The sequence below is a fragment of the Apteryx mantelli genome, chromosome 12 (genome assembly GCF_036417845.1).
Source record: "Apteryx mantelli isolate bAptMan1 chromosome 12, bAptMan1.hap1, whole genome shotgun sequence".
Taxonomy (NCBI): Eukaryota; Metazoa; Chordata; class Aves; order Apterygiformes; family Apterygidae; genus Apteryx; species Apteryx mantelli.
The window spans coordinates 21,118,587-21,141,536 of NC_089989.1; the positions used below are offsets into that span (position 1 = coordinate 21,118,587).

The following is a 22,950-nucleotide window of genomic DNA, read 5'->3' on the forward strand; positions in this document are numbered from 1 at the left end:
AAGGGAGCAGGAGGCATTTGGTACCCATTTAAGGCAAGTCTTTAGCTCAGGGAACAGAGAGAGGCTCCTTCAGGAGTGAATCACAGCAATAACCTAACACAGACGCTATCAGTTACTCTTGGGAGAAGCTGCTCTCTCTCTATGGCCAGTACAGAACAGCTGGGTTAGGGCTTGGGACCTCAAACACAGAGGTGAGGTTTAACTCTAACACTTAGGTATCAGCAAGGAACCTTAGTCCTGATTCTGCTTAATCCAGATTCCCGCTTGGACTCCCTCCGAGGCCTACAAGAAAAGGCAGTCCCCTTCTTCCCCACGCCCTGCGAGGTTGCGAGTGACGACAAACAGAAAGATTTTGAAGTTCAAACGCGCTCTTGGCAGGGTCCTGACTTCTGTATTCAGGAGGTGTCTTATCGTTCTGCACTTGTGCACAGCAAGCCCCAGGCGGCTGGGTGTGGGTGTCTCCACAGCCTGCTCCACGCCGGTCGAGAGCCAAAACCATTTCACCACAAGGCAATTGAACGCTTCCCTTTCATGCACAGGAAGAAGGTATCCGTTGCAGCCGCCTTTCCTCTTGCTCCCCTTTGTCACGGGGTGTACAGCCTGCTTGAAATCTTCTCCCTTACAAGTGACTAATATTGGAGGGTTATTTTTCTTTCTAGTTTTCCATCCTGTATTCTCTCTTTTTTTATTTTTTTAGTACTACCCCTGTTGCAATTTGGAAGCTCAAAGGCACTGGAAGTGCCAGTCAGGGCACAGATGAGACTTTTGAGATTAGCCACCGAGGGCAGGGCATGGGAAGCTGCAAGCCACTGCAGACACCTCACACAATAAGCAACCAGCTTCTTTGCAGGCAGGAAAACTGCGGCTTTGCTGACTCAAGGTCAGCTTAGCTGGTCAAATGAGGGATCTCCTGGGGCAGCAGCAGGCAAAGTCATTGGCCACTGACCTTCAGCCTGGAGCACACATCCACAGCACATCATTCCTCCAGTGCTCTGGATGTCATTGCGGCTGGGTGGGCCCTGTGGGGCTACTGGCAAATGAGCGTGACTAGCAGTTGCCTCAGCTTTAAGTTGCCTAGGCCCTGTACTGACACCTGGGGCATAAAAAGTGGCATTCAGCTACATCCCGCTGCTTGCATTTTCTCAAGCTTATCTCTCTGCAAAGGGCAGTCGCGTAGGATTTTAGAAAATGCCTTAGTGACCTGGGAGCACAAGTCCCATTAAAAGTTATCAGTGCTAACTTTTCTAAAGCCACAGTTATGGTGTTCTGAACAAGTACTGAAATCCTTCCTTGTACAGGCAACCAGAAAAAAAAATCTCACCAAGTTCCAAACCTCCAAATTCCTCTTCTAGTCCTGCCTTTTAATGAGCCTGCTTAAAAATGTGTCTCGGGCTTGCATGAAAGTTACTGCAAAGCCAAAACCTAAGTCAAAACAGACACGTATTCCCAAGCACTGAGAGTGCCATTTATTTGGCAAACGAGCTGTCTATCTTTTAGCTGTGCGAGTGGGCAGAGGGCAAGCTTTGGAAGAAATTCAGCAAAGATTAATGAGTTTCAAGAAGGCATGGGACAACATACTTTCATTCCTAAAGAAGTTGTAGTGTTAGTTATGAAGAACTGGCATCTGGTCAAAATTATGTCCTCACCTGCGATTAAAGAATTTGGCTTAAAAAAAAAAAAAAAAGAAAAAGAAAAAAAAAGCATTCAAAAGTAATCCTAAACCTGGCTGAGAAAAACCCCCCCGTTCCCTCTGATTCTGCACAGAAGAGTTCCTGCCACAACTGGTGAAGGCATGTTCCCCTCAGTTCTTCCTGATGTCACTCGAAGACGGATGGACAGCAGCAGGCTTTAGAAGCCTGTCACGATGGCTGCAACCAGATGGAAAGCTTCCCGAGCTAAAACACCTGGCAGTGGCTTCCTTCAGCACATAAGGTCTCTGCTTCCTGCCAATGGGAAAGGCCATTTTGCAAAATAACGCATTCTCCTCCCCAGCAGTTTAGATTATCTGGGTTGAGAGAAATCAGCAGGTCTTTGCTGCTTCTCCTAGATTCTCATCTACCAGTGAGAAATCACTGGAATAAACATGTGGAAATGGCTCATCTGCACAGCCCTTCTGCCCTGTCAAGGAAATGGGAGAAGAGCATGAAGAGCAGATGCCAGAAGTCTGAGGTCACGTTAAGAAGCACGATACAGAAAGGGGTTAACCAGCAACCTGTTGTACAGCTGGGACTCCTGCTGCCAGGCAGTTCTGGACGAGGTGCATCTCCTAACACATTTCATTTCCATTGGCCAAACTATAGGTATGAAGTGAGACTTCTTCACCTTTTTGAAGAGAAAGGCCCAGAAGCCAACTCATCATTTAAGTCTGATGAAATTTTATGCCTCCCACCACGAATTTTTCCACAATATTGATGTCTCAGCACCTGACTGGTGAATATCAACTCCTTCTCATGCCCATGAGATGGCATGAGGTTTCTTTCCTTGTTATCTTTTACATCAATCCAGAGACCTGGGGTCATGTTTTCACCCAGCAACCGAAGGGGAGCCAACATTCATTCTTCAGATGACCGATTCCTCCCTCAAGCACAGTTGAGCAGGGGTCTGGCCGTCTCTCTTGCTTCAGTCACAGACTTTGAAATTCATTTCTTATACAACCACAGAAAGTATTTTCTGACAACTGAAACCCAGCAGATTTAGCAATAGGGGAGGTAAGCAAGGATCTTTTAATAAGGAACGAAACACACACATTCAAGTAAGTGCACAGAGGCAGTGTAGATATATCTAGCGCTTCCTTTCCTCACCTTTCAATTTCCCAGCAGACCTCTCCTACAAGTACTCTTTGGCTGTGGGAGTTTTAGTTATGAGTATCTGATGGCTCCCTGCAGCAGCCTTACCCTAAAGGCAACACCTGCAAGAGCTTGCAATATTTTGCAGAGATGTGTGCTAACACCCACATAATCGCCTTTCGAATCTCAGCTAATGTCGTCTCTGGCCTCACACTCTAACACAATCCTGTTTGTCAGGACAAGCGTGCCTCAGTGGCTCCTGCCACCTCACACCACCAGGCATTTCTCAAATCTACTCCGTTCTTCACCAGGGCAAGTGGCTTCCTGCAGCTACTGCAGAGGATGACCTCTAAGCCAAAGCAGCTCACTGTTAGCACTACTTCTTGGCAGGAGTTCTCACTCCATACCTGTTATATGATGGGCTCAGCACCATCTGCAATCTCCCATCTAAACCATGACGGTTTGCAGAGACAGTGTCAGGTAGAAAAGAGAAGCATACTTCTCCCTAAAGGAGTTCTGATGTTAGCCAGCTCTACAAGGGCAGACAGGACTTGCCAAGCCCATCTGAACTCAGGCTGAAATACACGGTCAATGCAAACATCAGAAACTGGACCCCCAGACTGCAGAAGGCTCCCAGAGCTTTCCTGCCAGCACAATGCAGTGACCTAAGTTTGGCTATTCCAGGGATCCAATTTGAACATCTAAGGAAGGTAGACTCCCCTCTTTTTGATGCTTCAGATTTAAGCAGGCCATGCTTGGAGCATAGTGCTGATTCTGATCTGTCACCTTGAAAATTTCTGCATTGACATTGCCTTGATCTAGTTAAATATCACTTGTGGCTCACACATGAGGGAAATGTAGCTGTCTACAGCATCCCACCAAGCAAAGGAGCCATTTAGGCATGGGCAATCTCAGAGCAGTTTGAAAAATTAGGTAATTAAAACAATCATGTATGTACTTTCCTAAAAAAAGAAGATAAAGTGTTTCTTGTGCCAAAAAAATCCCACCCCACATCTGAATGAATCATTTGGGTTCAACACAAGATCACAGTTGGCCACTGGGCCATGTCAACTCTACAGCCAATAAACTTAAAGAAAGATATGTGTCATGTCCAGCTACCTCTGAATCCACACCCCAGAAGACTAGGGACTCACGGCTGAGAAAGCAGATCCAGACCTTTCACTCAAGTTCAGAGTGAGGCCTCTGAAAGCAGGAAGCTGCTTTACCATTCTGCTTTTTGTGGAAAGAAGAATCCCGAACAATACTTAACAAGAGATTTCCGAGCACCAAGCAGAATGAATTACAGTTCATTCCATTAACCACATGTGTAAAGCTCTCCAAAGAAAAAAGTGAGTTTGTCCACAGTCCCACTGAGGGGATGACAGCTACTTCTGCAAATACTACAACCATCCATGTGTATCTCTTCAAAAAGGCATTAAGCAGTGCCAGAGACCCAAAAGACACCCTTGTGGGGCTATCCTCAACAGCAAGGCACTTTTTCATTCATTAGAGAAACTGTATTCACAGCCAGAAATCTCAGGAGAGTGAAGCCAGTGTATTTACTTTTCAACAGCTGAGACCTACAGGAAGGGTAAAGTGTAAACAGGAGAAACAAGGAGAGCTGCCTCTAAAGGGCCAAATCTCTTCTGGTAGAAAAACATGATTGTTCTTTGTAAATATGGAGGATAAAGCAAAGCTTCCTTCAGGCTGTACAGTCATTATTACATGGCAAGCAGTGCATGTCTTGTAACTAACCAGCTAAAAAGTGTTGGCAAGCCACAGATCACAAGATCTCCAGGTCTTTCGGCACTGTATACTTTTAGTGGGTTCTAGTCTTTGTTTCTGGGGCAAACGTATTTTAAACAGGTGCTCTGAAGGTCATAACATCATGAATAACAAGAGCATCGCTAGAGGCTGCTTCTCCTGAACTTCTACAACTTGATTCAGTGGGTACTGTGGGCCATGTGATGGGGGAAAAGTCCTCACTCCCCTTCCCTGCCAGCACTACGTTAGCAAAAAATTTTGCTCAACCAGCTACGATGGAAACCAACTTACAGTTCATGCAGCTTCTGACAGAAGCTCCATCCAGCCATGCGGGATATGGAGTTGTTACTGAGGTGAAGCTGGTAAAGAGATGAAAGGCCATAGAGAGACCCACTGTTTACTTCCGTCAGGCTGTTATACTCCAGGTGGCTGTGGAGAAAAATCAGAAGGAATTGACAGTTCAGCAGCACTGGTCAAATGCTGAAGAAGTTCCAGCAAAAATTGGGATTTTAGCCATTCCTACACGTGTCCACATATCCCTGGGGATACGTGCAGGCATGGGCATTACTTGCGGCAAGTGAAGGAGGGAAATTCAAGGACAATCCAAGCAAAAGGTTTAAGAAGGTTTTCACTTAGCAAATGGCTGTCTACCATATCCACTTCCCCACCTCCTCCCAGTATAGAGGCAGAACACTTTCCACCACAATCAGAAGCTACTGAACTGGTGTATTCTGAGGGCTTAATGCCCAGAATGAGGTGCGACTGCAGGGCTATGCTCCACTGCAAATACACCGGGCTTAAACTATACCATTCAAGTTTGCATTTGCGGAGGTTGTAAGTATACATCTGGATCAGCTACAGCATCTCATTTGCAAACAGCAGCTTCCAGGAACATGCTGCCTTGATCACTTGTGACCTTAGAAACACACTTGAAAGCCAATCACTTTGGAAGTTTCAAGTATTTCTCTGGAATGACTGTTCAATTTGCTCTTTCATATGGAAAGAGCACATCACTGAGATAAGCCAGCTTGGTTTCTAGGTATCCCAAGAGACTGAATAATCAGGTCTGCAATACATAGTTTCCATGTATCAGTCAAAATAAATCTGCAAGAGCCAAATGAGCTTTTATTTAAAGACCAACTGAGATTTTACTCAATGTTCAAATCACCAGACTTACAAAGTAATATCTCCAAAGCTTGAAAAACAGAACTTTTTTAGCGAACACCTGTTAGGGCAATGAAATTTAGGAAACAGTGAGCCAATGAAACAGAAGACATACTAGCTGCTGTAGCACTTTAGAGTTCTGTGTGTGCAGGGCATAGAAAGAAGCATGAAACCTGGCCTTAGGTGTCCACAAGTCTCTGATGGAGTTCTTGCTAAACTGCAGAGAAGGTCATGATAGCAGGCAAAGTTTCGGCTGTTTAAGAGAAAAGAACCCATCTCCCCAACTTACAGAACTTGCATCTTGGCTAGACCCCAGAAGGCCCCATCAGTCAATTTGCTTATGTTGTTGCGCTGGAGTTTCAGGACTTCCAAGCTGTCCAGTCCTTGGAACGTCAGGCCTTCAATCAGGCGGATGCGATTCCGGTTTAGCTCCCTAAAATCACCAAGGCCATACAAGTATATTAAATCCCAGTCCTTTCTCACAAAATAATTCTCACAAAATCAGCAGCATACAATGGGGACAGCAATGCCAACAACTCCTCCGCCAACCATTCCCAAGAGAGAGCAGAAGCACACCGGAAACTTTCAATCATGGAGCTAGCCAGGGAAGTCAGCTGGGTGTGATCTCTTAAATAAACTCACCCTGGGACAGACATTGACTATAAAGAAATAACAGCGACAGTGCAGCAATTCCTCTGCGCCCCTCCTCTCTCTGCGCTTCTTTTAAGCCATTTATCCTTTTCAGTTTTCACACTTCATCCTCCCTCAAGCAGAGGTGCTATTTGAATCAATACAGTTAAACATCAGTTAAACATTTCCCTACAATCCATTGTTTTTACAGGACTGTAACAGCCCAGTAAAAATGTGCTCCGACACAACGGGTGTGATATGAACTCTGAGCTCAAAAGCAAATTTTATGGCTAAATTTGAAAGGACAGCTTTCAGTTCCCTTGAAAACTTTCACCTCTTTTCCTATAAGAAACTAACAAAGAGTGAAACAAGTTGTTTCCAATAATCAGGCAGTCTAAGTATTTTGCGTAAATGAAAATCTCCAACTTGCTTTATTAAACTTTTTTTTTTCCTGAGCAATGCTGGGAGGGGAAAAAATGGAAATCTTTGGAATATCTTTATTTTTGAATAATGGTATGAACAGCATAATAGCATGCTTTACCAACCCATATCAAACATATTATGCATTGCTAGTCCCAGACCCAGGCATGCCAGGCGCAATTCCAGTTCCATAGTTAGTAGAAAACTCCATCAACACAATGCTTTAGTGCTGAAGAGAGAGCTTTTAAATGAGACACCTTTTTGCACATTAAGACTAACCTAAGGAGAGTTTCCAGTTCAGTGTCTGTGTTGACCAAAATGGTGGATATTACAACAACATTAACAATAGTTTTGGAAAAGATGAGAAAGCTGTAGGAACTTTAAGCTCACTTTTTAACTGCTTACAAAAACAATGTTGAAATTGCACTAAAGTTGAGTGCAGTTAAAGCAAGCAATTAAAAACGTTTTCAAGCCTTAAGACTTGCCTTACTATACTTAAGCTATTAGTGAACTGCATTCTGCCAGAAAAAGAACTGTACACAACAAATTCTACAACATATCAAGTCTCTAGAATTTATTTACAGAGTTAAACAACCAGCTGTGAGACTCTCTAGGGAGTATGAGAGTACCAATCGCTCCAAATTGCAGTGAAACTTGTATTCCAAAGTAGGTTAAGTTGACCCTCGTTTTATTACACTTTTGCGAGTGATACAGAGGAATACAGTAGATTAAAGCTCTCAGCTAAGGGACAATAACTTCTAACTGAGAGGCAACAGATACTTAAGATACATAGGCCTTTGTGTCACACCGTTCAATCCCAAATTTGACGCCAATTCTACACATATGCAAGCACAAATGTACACCCATTCCTTAACCACACCTTGGCTTATATCAAAGGACTTGTCTGTCAAGAGAGAGGTTGCCATTTATAGGTGTGGCTTCCACCACCATTTGTGGACTTTGTGTTAATAGATCTCCTGACAGAGGTTAGTCCTTTGACTGCAACAGGCTTCAGGATGGGCCCATTTTCCCAGCAGAAATAGCAGAAGGGAAAAGTTAAACCATTAGACTTACTATTTACACATAAAGCATATTTATAGCTGCAGATGTCTATGGGACCCCATGCAGCTCCTGCCATGTGGACTGTGGGCAGGACAATAATGATGTGCATGTTAACTCATCTAGAGAGCTATTTTGTCTACCCAAACACCACCACACAGTTTAACAACCTTCCGTCATTGCAATTTTATTGCCACATAAAGATACCTGTGTGGTCTTGAAAACCTAACAACATGGTGGCTGAGCACGTCACTCACATCTTCCAAATCTCCTTCGCTCCACAGAACACCAACAGCTTTCAAGGGAATGGATTTGCCTTATGCTGTCAAGTGCACAAGACACTGGTGTCTGCTGCAGCATCCATCCATCCCTCCCCACCTGATCAAGAGAATAGCCTCAAAAGTCAATAGGTACAAGACACTAATTCGCTTTATATTAGGTGCTGGCACAGGACTGTTACATAGCTTATTCTATGTTTTATAGATAGTGGGTAAGGAAGGGTGACATTTAGTGTGCATATCCTCAGGGATGTTTTGTCTCCATAAAGTGTGGCTGAGCTTAATTAAAGTGTACATTTCTACTCACAGTTGTGTTAGCCTGGGCAGTCTGAATGCCTTGACAGGAAGCTGAGTGATCCTGTTTTTACTCAGACGAAGTGTGAGCAGGGACCGTGACAGGCTATCAAAAGCACCAGGCTCCAGGGTGCTGATTCTGTTGCTCCCCAGGTAGCTGCAATAAATCATGGCAGAAAAATGAACAGTTCTGTCAGAAATCTCCCTTTATCAGCATTTGGTTGGTCTCCAGACAGGCTGGTGAAATTACAGAGGTGGCTTCAAATCAATTGGATTTTTGGCTGCTCAAAAAGCACAGGGCCTTTCCCAGAGTCATGTGAGGAATGTGAAAAAGTGCTGTGGGCTTCCTGAGAGCTCCTTGATACCCTCTGACTTCGGCAAGGGAATTTGGAGTTGAAGCCAGAAGCCAGAGAATATTCCAGTACAGCATGACTCTACCCATTCCCCATTTCTTAGACTTTTCCATCAGCATCTGTCCTAGGGCTCTTTCTTACTTGGACCCTCATCTTACCCACTGTAAGAGGCAGTTCTTAGGGGACAACAAGCAAACATCAGTCCCAACACACACCTCTCACATCCTCTTACAACCAGGAGCAGAAACTTTGGTGAAAACTTTAATGCAAGCAGATCATTTGTCTGCACGTTTTAGAAATTACTGATTATTTTATGTTTCCTGGTACAGGCAAACAGCTGGATGGGAATAGTGTTACTCTACTTAACCCCTAGTTTAGTCTCCAAATAACCAATGAGAGATTTCTGTTCTTAACATTCAATAACTACTTTAATGCTGACAAAGTCATTTCCCCTCCCCTCTTCCAGATGCATGTGGGCTAATCTGGGAAGCAGTATATACACTTTGCACTGGAGAAGAGCTACAATTTTGCTGCAGACCATTCTTCTGGCTTCTAGGTTTTCAGCTACAAAGACACCCACACACCAAATGGGTGCTTTATACCTTTCCTTTGTCACTGTATAGGTTCCCATGCAACATGAATAACAATAAACTGCATTCTTTACAGATATATCAGAAATCAAAAAGATGGAGCTCCATAAATAACCCAAGACAGTGGGGATAACATGCTACCTTCCAATTCTCCTTTGCATTTAAAAATCTGCTGGATAACCCCATACTTTATATTTTCATTCACTTTTCTTCCTTTAAATAAGGTTTGAGGCCCTTTTCTCTGCTGTGGTAACTCAACAAAAGCTGTTCCCAACAAGAAAAACTCACAGCTCCTTTATGTGAAGTCCCTGCGGAAAGCAGCCGTTTCGGATTTCCGTGATGTCATTGAAACTCAGGTCCAACGTTTCCAGGGTAACGTAGGGCTTCAGTTGACTTGCTTCAATGCTGCGGATCCTGTTGTGATGCCTGAAACAGGCAGGAGGAGAAACGGAGACAATTTAGTTCTCTTAAAAAAACACATAGAATATCTGAGGCTGCAGCAGGCCCACAGGCTGGCCACTGAGCTAATACATTGAGGTTCGTGGTACTTCTTTAACAGCTGTCCTAGGAGAACACCCCTGCCCCGAGGTATCTTCCCTAGTCCCTGGGTTGTTCCTATGACCAGAGAGATGAGGTCACAGACATTTGCAGGCCTCTGGACCTTTTTTTTTGGTTCGGCATGCAATTTTTCCCTTCTGCAGAACTAGTGACTCCATTAATGAGTTTTTCTTTCGGCAACTTGGGCTTGATCTCCTACAAGCCTGTACTTCCAGAATAGTTTTGTTACGCACAGGGACTGCAGGGCTTGATTTTAAGCTTGCAAGCAAGGAGTGCTGATCAATGGTTTAAGCAAACTGCCAATGTTTTACACAGAAGACAGGATTTTCAAAGCTGTCTGCAGAAAATAGATAAGTAAATAGGATCTCAGGAAAAATTACAGAGCATTGCATCCCTAATTCCCAAGGATCCTTCTGAGAACTCCCAACTTTGGACGACGTTACAATGATTTGTAATACACAGAAATACTGTAAGGGGGGTTGCTCTTGCGAATGTTTCCTCATGTTTTGCTACCTTTGTCCTACAGCGTGATTAGGACAACTCTGCAGTCCATGCTCTGCCCAAGTGCTGACTGCAGGACAAGACCCTGTAATGATCACCCGAGTTTGCTGCCTTATCAGCACCAGCCTGAAGGATTCAATCTAATGATTTTCCTTAGAGAACGTACTGCAAGCTAGTCTCAAGATTTCAGCAGCTGTCAAACAGTTAAATACCTACAGCACTCATCTGTACCCAACAAGGTCTAACTGAAAATCCCCCGAGTCCTTTCCTCTGACTCCTTTCTTGCTGAAAGCAGTAGAGAGAACAGTAGCCAATAAATTAAAAAAAAAACAAAAAAACCACTGTGCATTAGTCACAAGAAGTAAAGCACATGCCTGATGTGAATTTAGACCAGTCATTGATATTACTGGCAAGGCTGAAACTGAGGCACTCCAAATAGAGACGCACACCAGACACTTGAGAACTTGCTGAATAATAAGAGATAGCAGAGTGGGTTCAGACAAATGCTGTGGCTTAATCTGCTGGCTGCCCACTGAGTAACCAGAAGAGGAGTGAGCAGCCAGCCAAAGCACTCAGGAATGCAAACTAGGACTCCCCAGCTCTCCTGAGAAAGCATCAGCTCTTTGAAGCAAAATCTCACCTAACCGCATTGGAAGCACTGAAGCTGATGGGTCTCTGGGAGCCGGTCTTCTCCAGCCTGGTTCAGGCTCTCCCTGCTGTTCCGAAGTTCAGAGCAACCCCTTTTAAAGAAAGCCTCTCTCCCAAAACGACCATACTGATAGCACGCGGTGAGGGACCTGCTCTCCACCCTGGGATTTTTCTCCACTATAGCAGTATACTGCTAACATGGTGTAAAACAGCCTCAGAACAAAGGAAAATGGTAACTTATGTCCCAAAATTAATGCTGGCAGGCTGCAGGGCTTTGAGTAGTCTGGCTATTCCGCAGGCCTCATATGGTTATAGGCACACTGGTCTCTGCAACCACAAGCAGCGTAAAGGCAGTGATATGGCTACTAGCCAGATGACCGATACTCATTTATAGCTAGGAATGAAGACTGTATTTCCACATCCATGGCACATAGTGGAACAGAGCTCCAGTGAACTTATGCTAATAGTCTGAGCAAAATATAGGAAAACTCACTATACCCAGAGTTCTGAGACCTCCATAAATTAAACACATGAGAGGGCAGGGGAAAGAGATTTATTTTCCCCAGGACTAGTTTCTTTCACATAAATTCAAGCTGAAAATTTTGAACTCTCTGAATTTACTGACTTTTTTTTTCTCCCCTCAAAGTAACAGAATCCATTAAATGAGCGTGTGCTAGACCCTCATGCAGGAAAGCACCTCAGCGTACGCCTAAGCAAAAGCAAACCCCAAGCATGTTTCCTGGAGGTTTGCTGAACTAGGAGCTGTGAGTTCAACTCTGATCTCATCTAGGCTGTTGCGGCTGAGATGAATCTGGCTGTAAATTAACAGGAAATGAAGACTTGCACAAATGAACATCAAGAATCTATAAATTACCTGACAATTCCTGCACAGGGCAGCTAAGCCTGTATGGGAGTGAGAGTACAGAGTGAGTTTGGACCTGAAGTGCTCTTCAGAAGCCAATGGGTGGTTTTTTTGGAGTATTAGTATTTCTGTGCTTTAGTTGCTCAACATATATCCAATCTGCCTGTCTGCCAGATCTCCCAGCCCTTCCCAAAGGACGGAGTTTAAGAAGGGAAGAAAAGAGCAAGAAAGAAATTTTGTTTGAGCCATGTTCACAGTTTCCAGGTGACTCCTGTCCATTTGTCTCTTGCTTTTCTTGTGCTACAGCTGGCAGATTAGATGGATGCATTATTTCACACAGGAAAAAACCAGGCTTTTTTCTCTCCCTCTCCCTGTCTCCTTCAAACATGGGCTGACTCCAAATGTAGCTCTCAGCTCCAAACACCATCCCCAGCCAGTCCCAGCTGGGGAATGTCAGACAGTTTGCTGCAAAGCACTGCACCCTCTCAAAGCACTGCACTTCAAACAAAACCAGCCCTGCTGACTTTTCCTATACACAGCGTGCGATAGGAATACAACATCTTCCAAACCTTTTAGTAGCTTGATTACATTTTATTTTTCATCCTTTCGGTAAGAGCTGAAATGTGATTTAACCCTTCCTGTTATTACTTGGATCCTTTCAGCTCGTCTCCCTTTGCTACCAATCTAATCACAAGGCTGTTTTACAGAGTAAGGAAAAGTGACATCATGACTTTATCCCTTTCCTTTAGCGGCCACTGGAAAAGGGCTGGATTTTTATCAACTAGCTCCTTAGTTTATCTTCCCAGACTTCAAAGGTGACAGATCAGATTTTTGTACAAATTGCTGAATCAGGCTTTAAAGCACAAATTATTGGTGATTCCACAACCAGTGTGCCTCCAGGTGTCCTTTCCTCTCCCCCTTCCTTTGGTATCACATCCCTGGAAGCAAATTCCCCTGTCTCATTTCAGCCAGTGTTACCTCAAGAGTATAAGATGACAAGGCTTCAATGTGAGATTGAGCAATTAGAGCCAAGAGTCAGAGCCAAGTCTTTTAGTTTCTATTCCCAGTTCTGGCACTGACTAATCCGCCTCGGGCAAGTTTCTTAACCCCTCTCTACCATTGGTTTATCCATCTGCACGGGAATGTAATACTGGACTAAGATGCTGCAAGACTACGTTCACTGAGGGCTATAAGGATTTGGAGTGAAAGCAGCTCGAGTGAAAGATAAATCCTAGGGACTAAGGAGCCCGTCTGAGTCCATTTGAGTTTGCTCATGAATATGGGAGGATCTAGCTAAAGCAGTTTTATATCCCGGCTCTGCACTCAGCCTCGTTCCTGGAGACACCCCCTGTGCAGTTACAGCACATCTTGAACCGTTACAGCTCAGTGCTTGATGCACTAAAGCAACCCAGAATCAGCACCACCTTACTTTAATAGTGCAAGCTGCGTAGAAATGGCAGTCCTTCAGGAACTGCTTCACCCGCGGCTCAGCATCAGCTACAGCTGCAAACAGAGAGGCGAGAGCTGCGGGAACTGCCTCTCCGGCTACCGCCACTTAACCTGCCTGTGCTCCTTGATCAGCACCCCGCGACACCGTAGCCTCTGCGCTTTGCTCCCTTGCACTTTGCACCGCTCGTGAGCGCTCCCACCAGCATTTCAGGAGATTCGGATTAACCTCAGCCAGCCCTCTACTGAACCAAGCCCATGCTGACCACGTCGGGAAGCAAACACACGCTCCGCACTCCTCCGGGCTGCTCCAAGACAGAAAAACAAGCAAAATGTTCCAGCGAAGCAAAGGCTGTTTGGGTTTGCTCTAAGTAGGGAGGGAGCTGAAGGGGGTGGCAAGAAAACAACAGGTGGCGCAAATTCAAAAGCTTGCAGCATTTCCAGGAATCTCAGCTTGTATTTTAGAGGTAAAGTTACACTTTAATCCCAGTGGGTTTCCTAGTTCGAAGTGTCTTTGTGAATATTTATTTGATAAACAGGCTGCGAAACATTTTCCACTAGACTTAATAGGAGAAGAATTCACCTTCCTCTTTGCAGCAAGCATGTCCTTTGGAGTACTACTAATCAGTTTAATTTAAACCGTGGCTTCAAACTACTCCTGTGAAATCGATGCAGAGAGCAGTGCAAACACGCGCCTTTGTTGTTCGAGCCCCATTTACTTCCCCTCAGCAGCTGCCCATTAGAAAGCTGACAGCGGAAAATCAAAGTAAGCAGACTCTCAGATGGGAATGTACGCGGGGCTCTGGCTGGACTGATTTAAACACAATCAGCGCAAAACGGTCGGGTTTAGACAAAGCCCGAGTTAAGGCTGCCTTGGCTGCCGGGAGTCTGCAGCGCAAATGTTTAGTGTGAAGTGAGGCTAGAGGCAGGGAGAAGTCACATGTTTGGCCTTCATGTAGTGTCAGTTTACAGAGCTGGCTTAGCTCACTATAAAGAAAAAAAAAGAAAGCCTTAATACAGCAAACCTATTAAACCAACACCTGTTATAGGCATCAAAAATAAAATCGAGCTTCAAAAGAAAGAGGCTCCACACCTCGGGTAGAGTTCTATTAATATGCAAGCACACTTTCAAAATTAGCATAAGAGAGAGACCACAAGGCTAGAAACAGAGAGATTAAAAAGTTCAGGGTTTGGTTAATATTTCCAAACAGGGAAAAGCATTAAAGAAAGCAAAAGCTAGAGCCAGAAAGAGTTATGGGGGGTTGCTACTGAAGGACATGCAAGGTTTGATGTCAGAGACAGGCCAAGCACAGGGGGCATGGCCAGAAGCTAGATCAAAGACACTGCAACTTGAGAGAGATGATATATACTGTGACTAACTGATGCTTGGAACTACCTGTCCTTGTTCTTCTCCATCTTCTCCATTTGAAGAAGACAGAGATTTAATACTGATCCTCCTAGAAACACTAAAAAAAGATTCAGGACATAGGTTCCTAAACTTTCCCCTTAGATGGAAACATCTGCTGCCTGATTTTATCCCATCACTCGCTATACATAAAATACAGAAAAAAAACAGTTTCCTCGTGGAAGGAAATGCCTGAGCTATTTCCCTGACAAGGAAGAAGGAGAACTAATTATCTGGAAGATGCATTTGCGTTTACACTGACAACAATTGAGAAGTTTCTGCTCCTTCTGATCACAGCATTATTATGATCCATAATAGATGATCTGTCCCAAGTGACTCATTAATACATGGAAATAAGGAAAGAGAAGAACGCCTTTAGGAACTGGACATCAGCTCCGACACAAAGTTCATACATTTTAACAATGCAGAACTTCTCGTGTGGTCTTAACATTTTCTTATTAAAAATATTATGCTTCTAAAGACTCTTATTCCAGCTAAATTCCTCTGCTGTACCTCCTTTGCTTCCATGCCTGAGACCTTCTTAAAGGCTGAACTGCCTGAAGAGCACAAGTCCTCATGCTTCCCAATTGCTCTGGGACAGCACCACTAGCTGTCTGATTCCTTGCACTGTCACGTCAGCCCAGCCAGGATAACCTGCGAGGCTCGAGATTTTTTACCATTAGAAGAACGTACATTTTCATCCAACCAAATATATGTTGTATTTGCTTAAGGGCACAGCCCCACTTTCCTTTCAAAGTAAAGCTGCATGGGTTATCCTCCGGTCAGGAAGCGAGGATGCGTGGAAGCAGCCCCCACTTTTCTCAGATGCTCTGAATCACTCCTTCCCTAAGGAATTCTGGCAGATTCCCAGGGCTGCTGCAGATACAGCTCTGTTTGTTCAGGTGCCGGCTGCACGCACGACAAGGCTAGAGCAGTGGCAGGCCAAGCAGCCACCACATTTTAGGGTCAGCCACAAAAAAACCCTGCGCAAGTTTTACATGTATCCTACTTACTTCTGAAGGTTTACATACTCTGCTTGGGGACATATGCCAGGACCTTCCCTCTCCCTAGTACTCCTTCAAAACAAGGTCTTTCTAAGGTGCATCAAACAAAGTCTGTGACCATTTTACACTGTTTCACTTAAAATCATTGTGTGCAAGCGTAAAGCAAGAACAGGCTAACAGAGCTATTCCAGCTAAACCGAAACAGGGCAGGAAGTCTAAAGACATTTCTCCATCTGCTGTACATCATCTTCAAAACTGATACATTTCAAGGGGCTTGCTTTCATCAGGTTATGCTCTTTCCCTGCATTGGTGGTTTAGGATGGACATGCATGAAGCAAACTGTTCACAGCTATACACTGCCTGGTGCGCAGGTTAAAGAAAAAGGGGTTTGGGTGTCCTTCCTCCCGCCCCCAAAAGTGTCCCTGTCCAGAGTTATGGTCAACCAGAGACAGAAAGCAGCGGGGGAGATGGGATTTGCTCATCCATCCCTGGTACCTAGGAACAGCAGCTGCCTGCAACTCAATGACATACAGGGCTGGGTTATGAACTCCTTATTCCCACAAGCAAACCGTTAGTCACGCAAATAGTTCCACTGAAGTCAACAGGACTATTCATGTGAGACTGGTGTGACTCAAGGGCTATGTATACACCGTCTATTAAGGGCTACTCTGTGGCCACCCACGGGAGCAAGCTCATCTGCCTTGCACATTGAGAGACTGAAAGCCCCGACTCTGGTGCGGGCCAAGCATGGCCTCAGAGTGTCCTTGGATGCTGGGTGTCTGAACACAAGCAGGGGTATCTCTTCCTGCCAGGCACGCTCTCATAGCCTTTTCACGAGACAGCCCCATAGACTAGAGTTAGGCAGAGGCCAAGCACGCTCTGGAACCTGGCTTTCAGAGCAGCTAGACATAACCAAGGGTCTAGATCTGATGGACATTCATCAAGGGCTCTCACTGGGTTCAGTACTGTCCGCATGAAGCAAAGCCTTTGTACTATGATAACCAAAAAAATCCAGACAGAGATATACTCTTAGAATATTTCTGCACTGGCAACATTTATGTAAACTTTCTGATTCTTGTTAAGAGAGGACTTTATGCTGTGTGTTAGCTTCACTGATATAACTGATGTAATTTTTGAAAGCCCTCTCCCCCATTTTGATCTGCGTTTACTCTCACGAGAATTTTTTGATGTGCCACCACGTGATTTCAGAGACTCTTTGCAATACGCAACTTCCTAAGCCTTCAGCATTCGATCCAATTAGCAGAGTAAAAGATGTGGGACAGGCAGGATTAGAAGTTAGTCATCTTTAAAACAGAGGCTGTCTTATCTGCTCAGCAGATTGCACAACCTGTTATGACATCAAAGCAAATTGAGATTCCTGAAGACAAGGCAGTCTCTGTTATGGATACAGTCCCCCCCATCAGCAACAGGGTGGTTCCAAGAGCACCAGAGTCTTTCTGCTCTCTTCAGGTTACACTTGATGTTTCGTGAAGACAGTACTCCACAGGGTTTTTTAAATGATGTATTCACAAAGGACACAGATTCTTTAAAAAGGCCATGTAAGGCACATTTCATTGTCTATCACTGTCTCTCTGTAAGGAGCAGCTCTCATGAACTTCTGCAAACTCAACATCAGAGCACAACCTCGCCTCCAGCTCTACCTCAAAGTGTTTTGGCAATGATCTTCAGCACCGCTCAGTGCACCCATCAATGGGGGTTGGGGTGAGAGTGATGCAGCAGGGGCTGCCCATCTTGTTGCACCACTGTTTGGACAGGTCTCTGGCACAAGGGAGAGAGTGAGCACCTCCAAGTCAGCAGGCATAATCAGTTCTGGTTTTGAAACATATGAGAGTGTTCACAAAATTGGTTATCTGTGCACATCTTTCAAAGCCTTCTATCCCAGCTCTTAGTCCAAATAACTGCTCTTCTCACATTTCTTGACCTAGTGCAAGCACACTTAGTCTGGTGCAAGCACAGAGAAAGACAAAGAAGAGGAGAGAGTCTGCTGAAAGGAACTCTGCTAAAAAGGAACAGGACTGTCCTACAAGAACAGAGAGAAGAGTCATATAAGGTAAACGGCAGTCCTCATACAAGGATGCATGAAACTACATGGTTCTGCACCAGCCTTCTGAACAGGGTTGGGGGGCACAGCATCATCTCTTTCGAAGGCTGGCTTCAGTCAGTGTTTGAAAGGGGTCTTTCAGATGCAGGTGCTGGCAAATGACATAATAGGTCCCTTTCTGGGCAGTGTTTTTATGCTCTACATCTTTTGCCCTTGGTCTGACACTCTCCTGCCTCAACACCATTCATGAGCCAGTCCTTGAAGCCTGAGAAAGAGCCCAGCTTCACCCCCACCAGGTTGCTGCTATGCTGAGTTCCTGCTCTCCACTGTCCCATCCTTGCACAGATCCCAGCACAAACAGGTCTACTCTATGTCAGGACTGCTGGCTGTCCCACACGCATCCTTATCATTGGCTTTGAGGACGAGCCAGATTTGTGAAAAGAAGGAGCAGTCACTGCAAATCAGAGCTAGTCCAGATGCCAATTTAACTAGCCCCAGAGCAGAGGTCAGGCCAGCTACCATATCCCACCTCCAAGCTGGAGATAGCATCTTCCTTTCACTCTCATCACACCTGAGTTTTGTGCTTCTGGTTAACAAAAGTAGCACTTTCATTTGAAAGCCAGGAGGTCCAGGATCACAGGGCATGTAGGCACTTTCATCCTTAAATCCTGATGCCAATTTTAGTTTTTCTTTGTGTAATAAATGATCAAAGCAAAGAATATTCATCACAGCCTAGTGGGTGCATGTGTTTTGTGGGTGGCTTTGTTTTGCTTTTTTCTCTCCACAGGAGTGAGGAGGGGAAAATACACAAGTAGAGAAGCAATTTTTAAGTGCAAACCAAATGTAATGACTCTGCCTGTAATGCTGGGACATTAATCCAAACTAATTACAAGCAAACTCCTTGATAGTATGCACTGTTTGTGCATGTACTGTTTGTGCCTGAAAGCCATGATGTGACACACACACTTATCCCATCTTTGACTGGAAGACAGTGAAAACAGGTGGATTTAACTGTACAAGAGTTCTGTTAACCTAATGCTGAGGAAAGTAAGTAAGGGACAATATACTGATAATTCAGTACCTGCCTACTCTCTAACAGACCATGAAACACTCAAAGTCTAAAGAAACTAGTGGCAGACTCTTGAAGAAGGCAGCAGTTGGAGAAGCACACATTTTCGACTGACCAGTCCAGGTCCTGTTAACACTTCAGAAATACAGATAGGCTGGCTGGTTAGTCTGTTCCAACAAGACACACACTTGTGCTCTGTTGAAATGGCTTATCGGTCTTGTCAGCAAGGCCCCAAAAACAGGAATAGCCTCTGGGCAGACTTCACTGGTGAGCTCTACTTGGCTGAGACTGTTCAGCCTGCAAGAGGGAATCACTCCTGTGCAGAAAAGCAACAATCAGGTTAGCAGAGAAAATAGATTTGATAGCCCTTCTTAAAAAGTCTAGACGCTGTTATTTGTAAAGCACATCAGGTAGGAAGGATGGCTTAAGGAAAGTGCAAAACAAGGTCTCAAAAGACCCAGGGCCCTGAAAGCTTGAGCTCTGAAGCAGAACTGCTACTGTGCTAACTCAGACTGACGTAAGACACTATCTGTTCCTAAAATCCCCTGGGGTAGGTCTTGTAAAATCAGTGGTAAGAATTTACCACCACTTATCCAGTAAGTTCTTCAGCCTCTTTAATAGGACCGTTTACTCCTTCAGTTCCTCTTATTTTGAAAAGGAAGCAGGCTAACTGTTTCAAGAACATAACCTGGGGGAAAGCAACTTCTTCAATAAGACGACCAAAGGGTGTTTCTTTTCCAGGGTACTTGGAAAATTACTGAAAGTCCAGTTCTCTTCCCCAGCTGTTTATGCAAATCACCCCTCCACTCAGCAATTATTTCTATGTAGCGTCTGACTGGTAGTATATGGACGGGTTGGGAGAAGGTATTTTAAATCTAAAAACAACGAGCCATTTACAGATTCTATTTTGCCATCTGCCCTCAGTTCTCCCCATCCCCCCCTCCCGCAACTTATTTTCTTCCATTCAAATATTCTACCACTAAAACAGTTGTCTTTCCACTTGTATGCCCCTGTACTCCTGTTTCATTTTCTAGCTGCCTTTGCTATTTTCCCTGATGTGCAATTGAACATTAAATGGTTTGACAGGCAGAACATGTACTCACTCAACCACTTTCTCCCAATCAATATTCACGTGGAATTCCTGCTAACAAGCAAGAGTTATGCACACACGTGGAAGGGAGAATGGTCTCTTAAGCGATTGTTTCATCTAAAGGTATGACAGATCATTTTCTCATCTACCTTAATAACCAGCATTCACATTTTCCACTCTGCCTCCCTCCAACAGGGCTGTTTTAACAACAGTAAGATTGTAACATTTAAAGTGATGTCTGTTGTTCATCTTTGCAATTATTTGGGGAATTTAACATGAGTTAAAAGCAGAAAATTCAGCATATAGTCAGCTTTTATTCAGTTAAAAGTGAGTTTTCTAGAGATTATTTGCTAATCTTTTCCAACTTAGACATGCCAGGATCACATTTTAGTGAACACTGTTTACACTAGTAATTCTTTACCCTGAATTATGCACTATTTCTAGTAGTGTCAGTGGAAGCAATGATGGAAGTGCTAAATGTTGTACAGAGCAGAAGGTAAATGGTAAAACTGATGTTTTACTCACTGGGCTTTGAACCACATGGGCCGGGTTCATTTTTGACACCTCTGCTGAAACAGTTTTAGCCTTGTTATATGCAGAGGAACTAAAAGACACTGCCTGTTCTCAAGCCTTCCAGGATGCTTGAAGGTAAACAAGGTAATGAAGGTAATGGAGAGATTTTGAAAACATTTATGGCACCATACTTTAAAAAGCATGATTCTACCCAGACCCCTGCTCTTACTGTTCCCTAGGCATCTGTTGGCAGCTACTGCTGGGAAGGGAATGGCAGGCTAGGCAGATTACACTCGGAGCAAGGACCACTGATTATGGGCCTTTTGTGTCTCTCCGAGAACCAGGATAAACTGCCTGACACCTGAAGATTGGTAATGAGGACTCACTGAGCAATCGCAGGAGGGAGGGAAGCATAGAAATAGTAACACATACTCACGGTTTCCTGATTTTGTGCAATTTTCTCACAAAACTGCATCAAAGTTTCATGCTTGCGGAAGAAAAGAGATGGACAGAGAATTCTACTGAGAGGTAATTTAACCTGATTTTATTGCAACTGTGGATATTCTTTTACTGACCCCAGAGCAAACTAAATTACAGTTACTACCAGTTCTTAGGCAGGAAACTCCAATATACGAAAAAACTTTTAGCTTAACTCAGCAAGTTATTTACATTTGAAATCTGTTCAACCTGTGAAGGCTAACAAAGTAATTGCCTTAATAGACATGCGGTTTATTTGCCATACGCCATCAAATGAGACAGCCAATCTACCAAAGATATTAATAGTAGCAAGTTTGGGCTATTATAAGGCTCAAATACGAGGCTATTTTTCATACTGACCTTAACAAAAGATCACAGTCGCAAATGACCCTCACTGCTCATCTAGACTTGATCTGCAAGGGATGGAAGCTGGAAAGCAGCTTGCGCACTGTGCATCACGACACACACGCCTGCTCTCAGGCAACACACCAACGGCACTGCACGTTCATGCGTTACATCTGCCCCGGGGCAACACGGGTCTTTAGTTGGGGCAAGGGGAAGAGTGGGCCTACCTAAACATGAATTTACTTGTTTTTAGGGTGTAATGGATGTGGGACGCTCAAAAAAACACCATTCAAGTATTTCGATTCCTAATCTTGTGCTCTGCCTTATGTCCTTTCCTTCCTCCAGAGCAAGACTAAGCTAACATGCCCTGCTAAGCAACACACAAACTTTAGATCAGATCTAGCCCAGCTCAAAACAATTCCCTACTTGCAGGAGAAGTTGCCCCGCCGCACAGAATGGTTATTCTCACTAGTAGAGACATAATAAAATAGCCTCAGGGGGTAACTAGTATTCCAAAAACTGCCACCAACTTTCACTATATCTTTTTCCTCTGGCCAATTCTTACATTGCTCTGTACGTGCCCAGCTCGCTTTCTGACGCTCTTTTGTTGAGTCTGAGGACGACGTGTTTCACTGCTGCTGCTTTTCTAAAAGAAAGGATTACTCATTTCCCTGGAATAGCCTCAGATCCTTTGCCATTTCCATACACTCGTATTATATCTGAAAGCTCGAAGAAGACATGCAAGTGATTAGAATCGTTCCAACAACCCGAACGAAAAGTCAAAACAGTGTCTCTTCTGGTGCTTGGGAGCACATGATTAATGAGAATTTCCTCCGCTGGGAAAGGCTCTTGCAGTCTTTGGCCTCACTAACTAGCAGACTTTACACACCAGAGCCTTACTATGAACTCTGAGCAAAACAAACAGGAGAGGTGGCCTTAAGAATATATTATGTTATGCCTGCACGTTGCTTGCATACTAAATAGCCTGACTGCCAACATTCTTTCTATTCACCTTTTCATGTTGCCATATTCACATTCAAAAATAGTAGCTGTACTGAGTAGCGTAGCCTGTAGTGTGGACCAAATCCCTCAGAAAGCAACTCTCTCTCCAACCACTGAGGAGAGCTGCCCGAATAAACACTGGAGAACTGGCCCCTGCAGACATTACACCAAATGAGAACTGATGCAAGCACAGGCTGGGGGTAAATCCACTCATGCTGCTAGATCTACATCTGCATGCATCGCTTTGCCTTATTTACCAGAGAAAGTTTTCTTTGCGCAAGTTATTATGCAACATGGCAGGCAGCGTGGTTTTCAGAGCCGCTCGAGCAGCGTCCTGCGCACGAGCAGAGCCCTGCCGACTTCAACCGGACCCTGCGTGCAGCCGCATCCGAGTCATCTATATTTTGTGCTTAGGAGTACAAAAACGCTTGCTGGGACCCAGATGGAATTAACGGAGTATTATCCTCATTTCTAATTATTAGCTCATTCTTTTTTACTCCAGCAAGGATGACTTGCAGACTAAGTCCCTTGGGGGTCAAGGCAGTTGTTTTGTTTGTATAGCAATTAGCACAGCAGGATCCCAGGCCACGACTGGGCTCCACGGCTACATCTACACTGTCGTGTTAGCTC

General features: G+C 44.4%; 1 protein-coding gene across 1 annotated transcript in view; it reads right to left on the reverse strand.

Annotated features, from left to right (window-relative positions):
* LRIG1 (leucine rich repeats and immunoglobulin like domains 1) overlaps positions 1 to 22,950 on the reverse strand; it is a 100,084-nt gene that overhangs the window by 25,162 nt on the left and 51,972 nt on the right. The window contains exons 4-7 of the mRNA XM_067303657.1: positions 9,627 to 9,764; positions 8,409 to 8,552; positions 6,004 to 6,147; positions 4,842 to 4,979 (exon numbers count right to left, since the gene is read on the reverse strand). Coding sequence (XP_067159758.1) covers positions 4,842 to 4,979; positions 6,004 to 6,147; positions 8,409 to 8,552; positions 9,627 to 9,764 — 564 coding nt within the window. The remainder of the gene's footprint in view (positions 1 to 4,841; positions 4,980 to 6,003; positions 6,148 to 8,408; positions 8,553 to 9,626; positions 9,765 to 22,950) is intronic.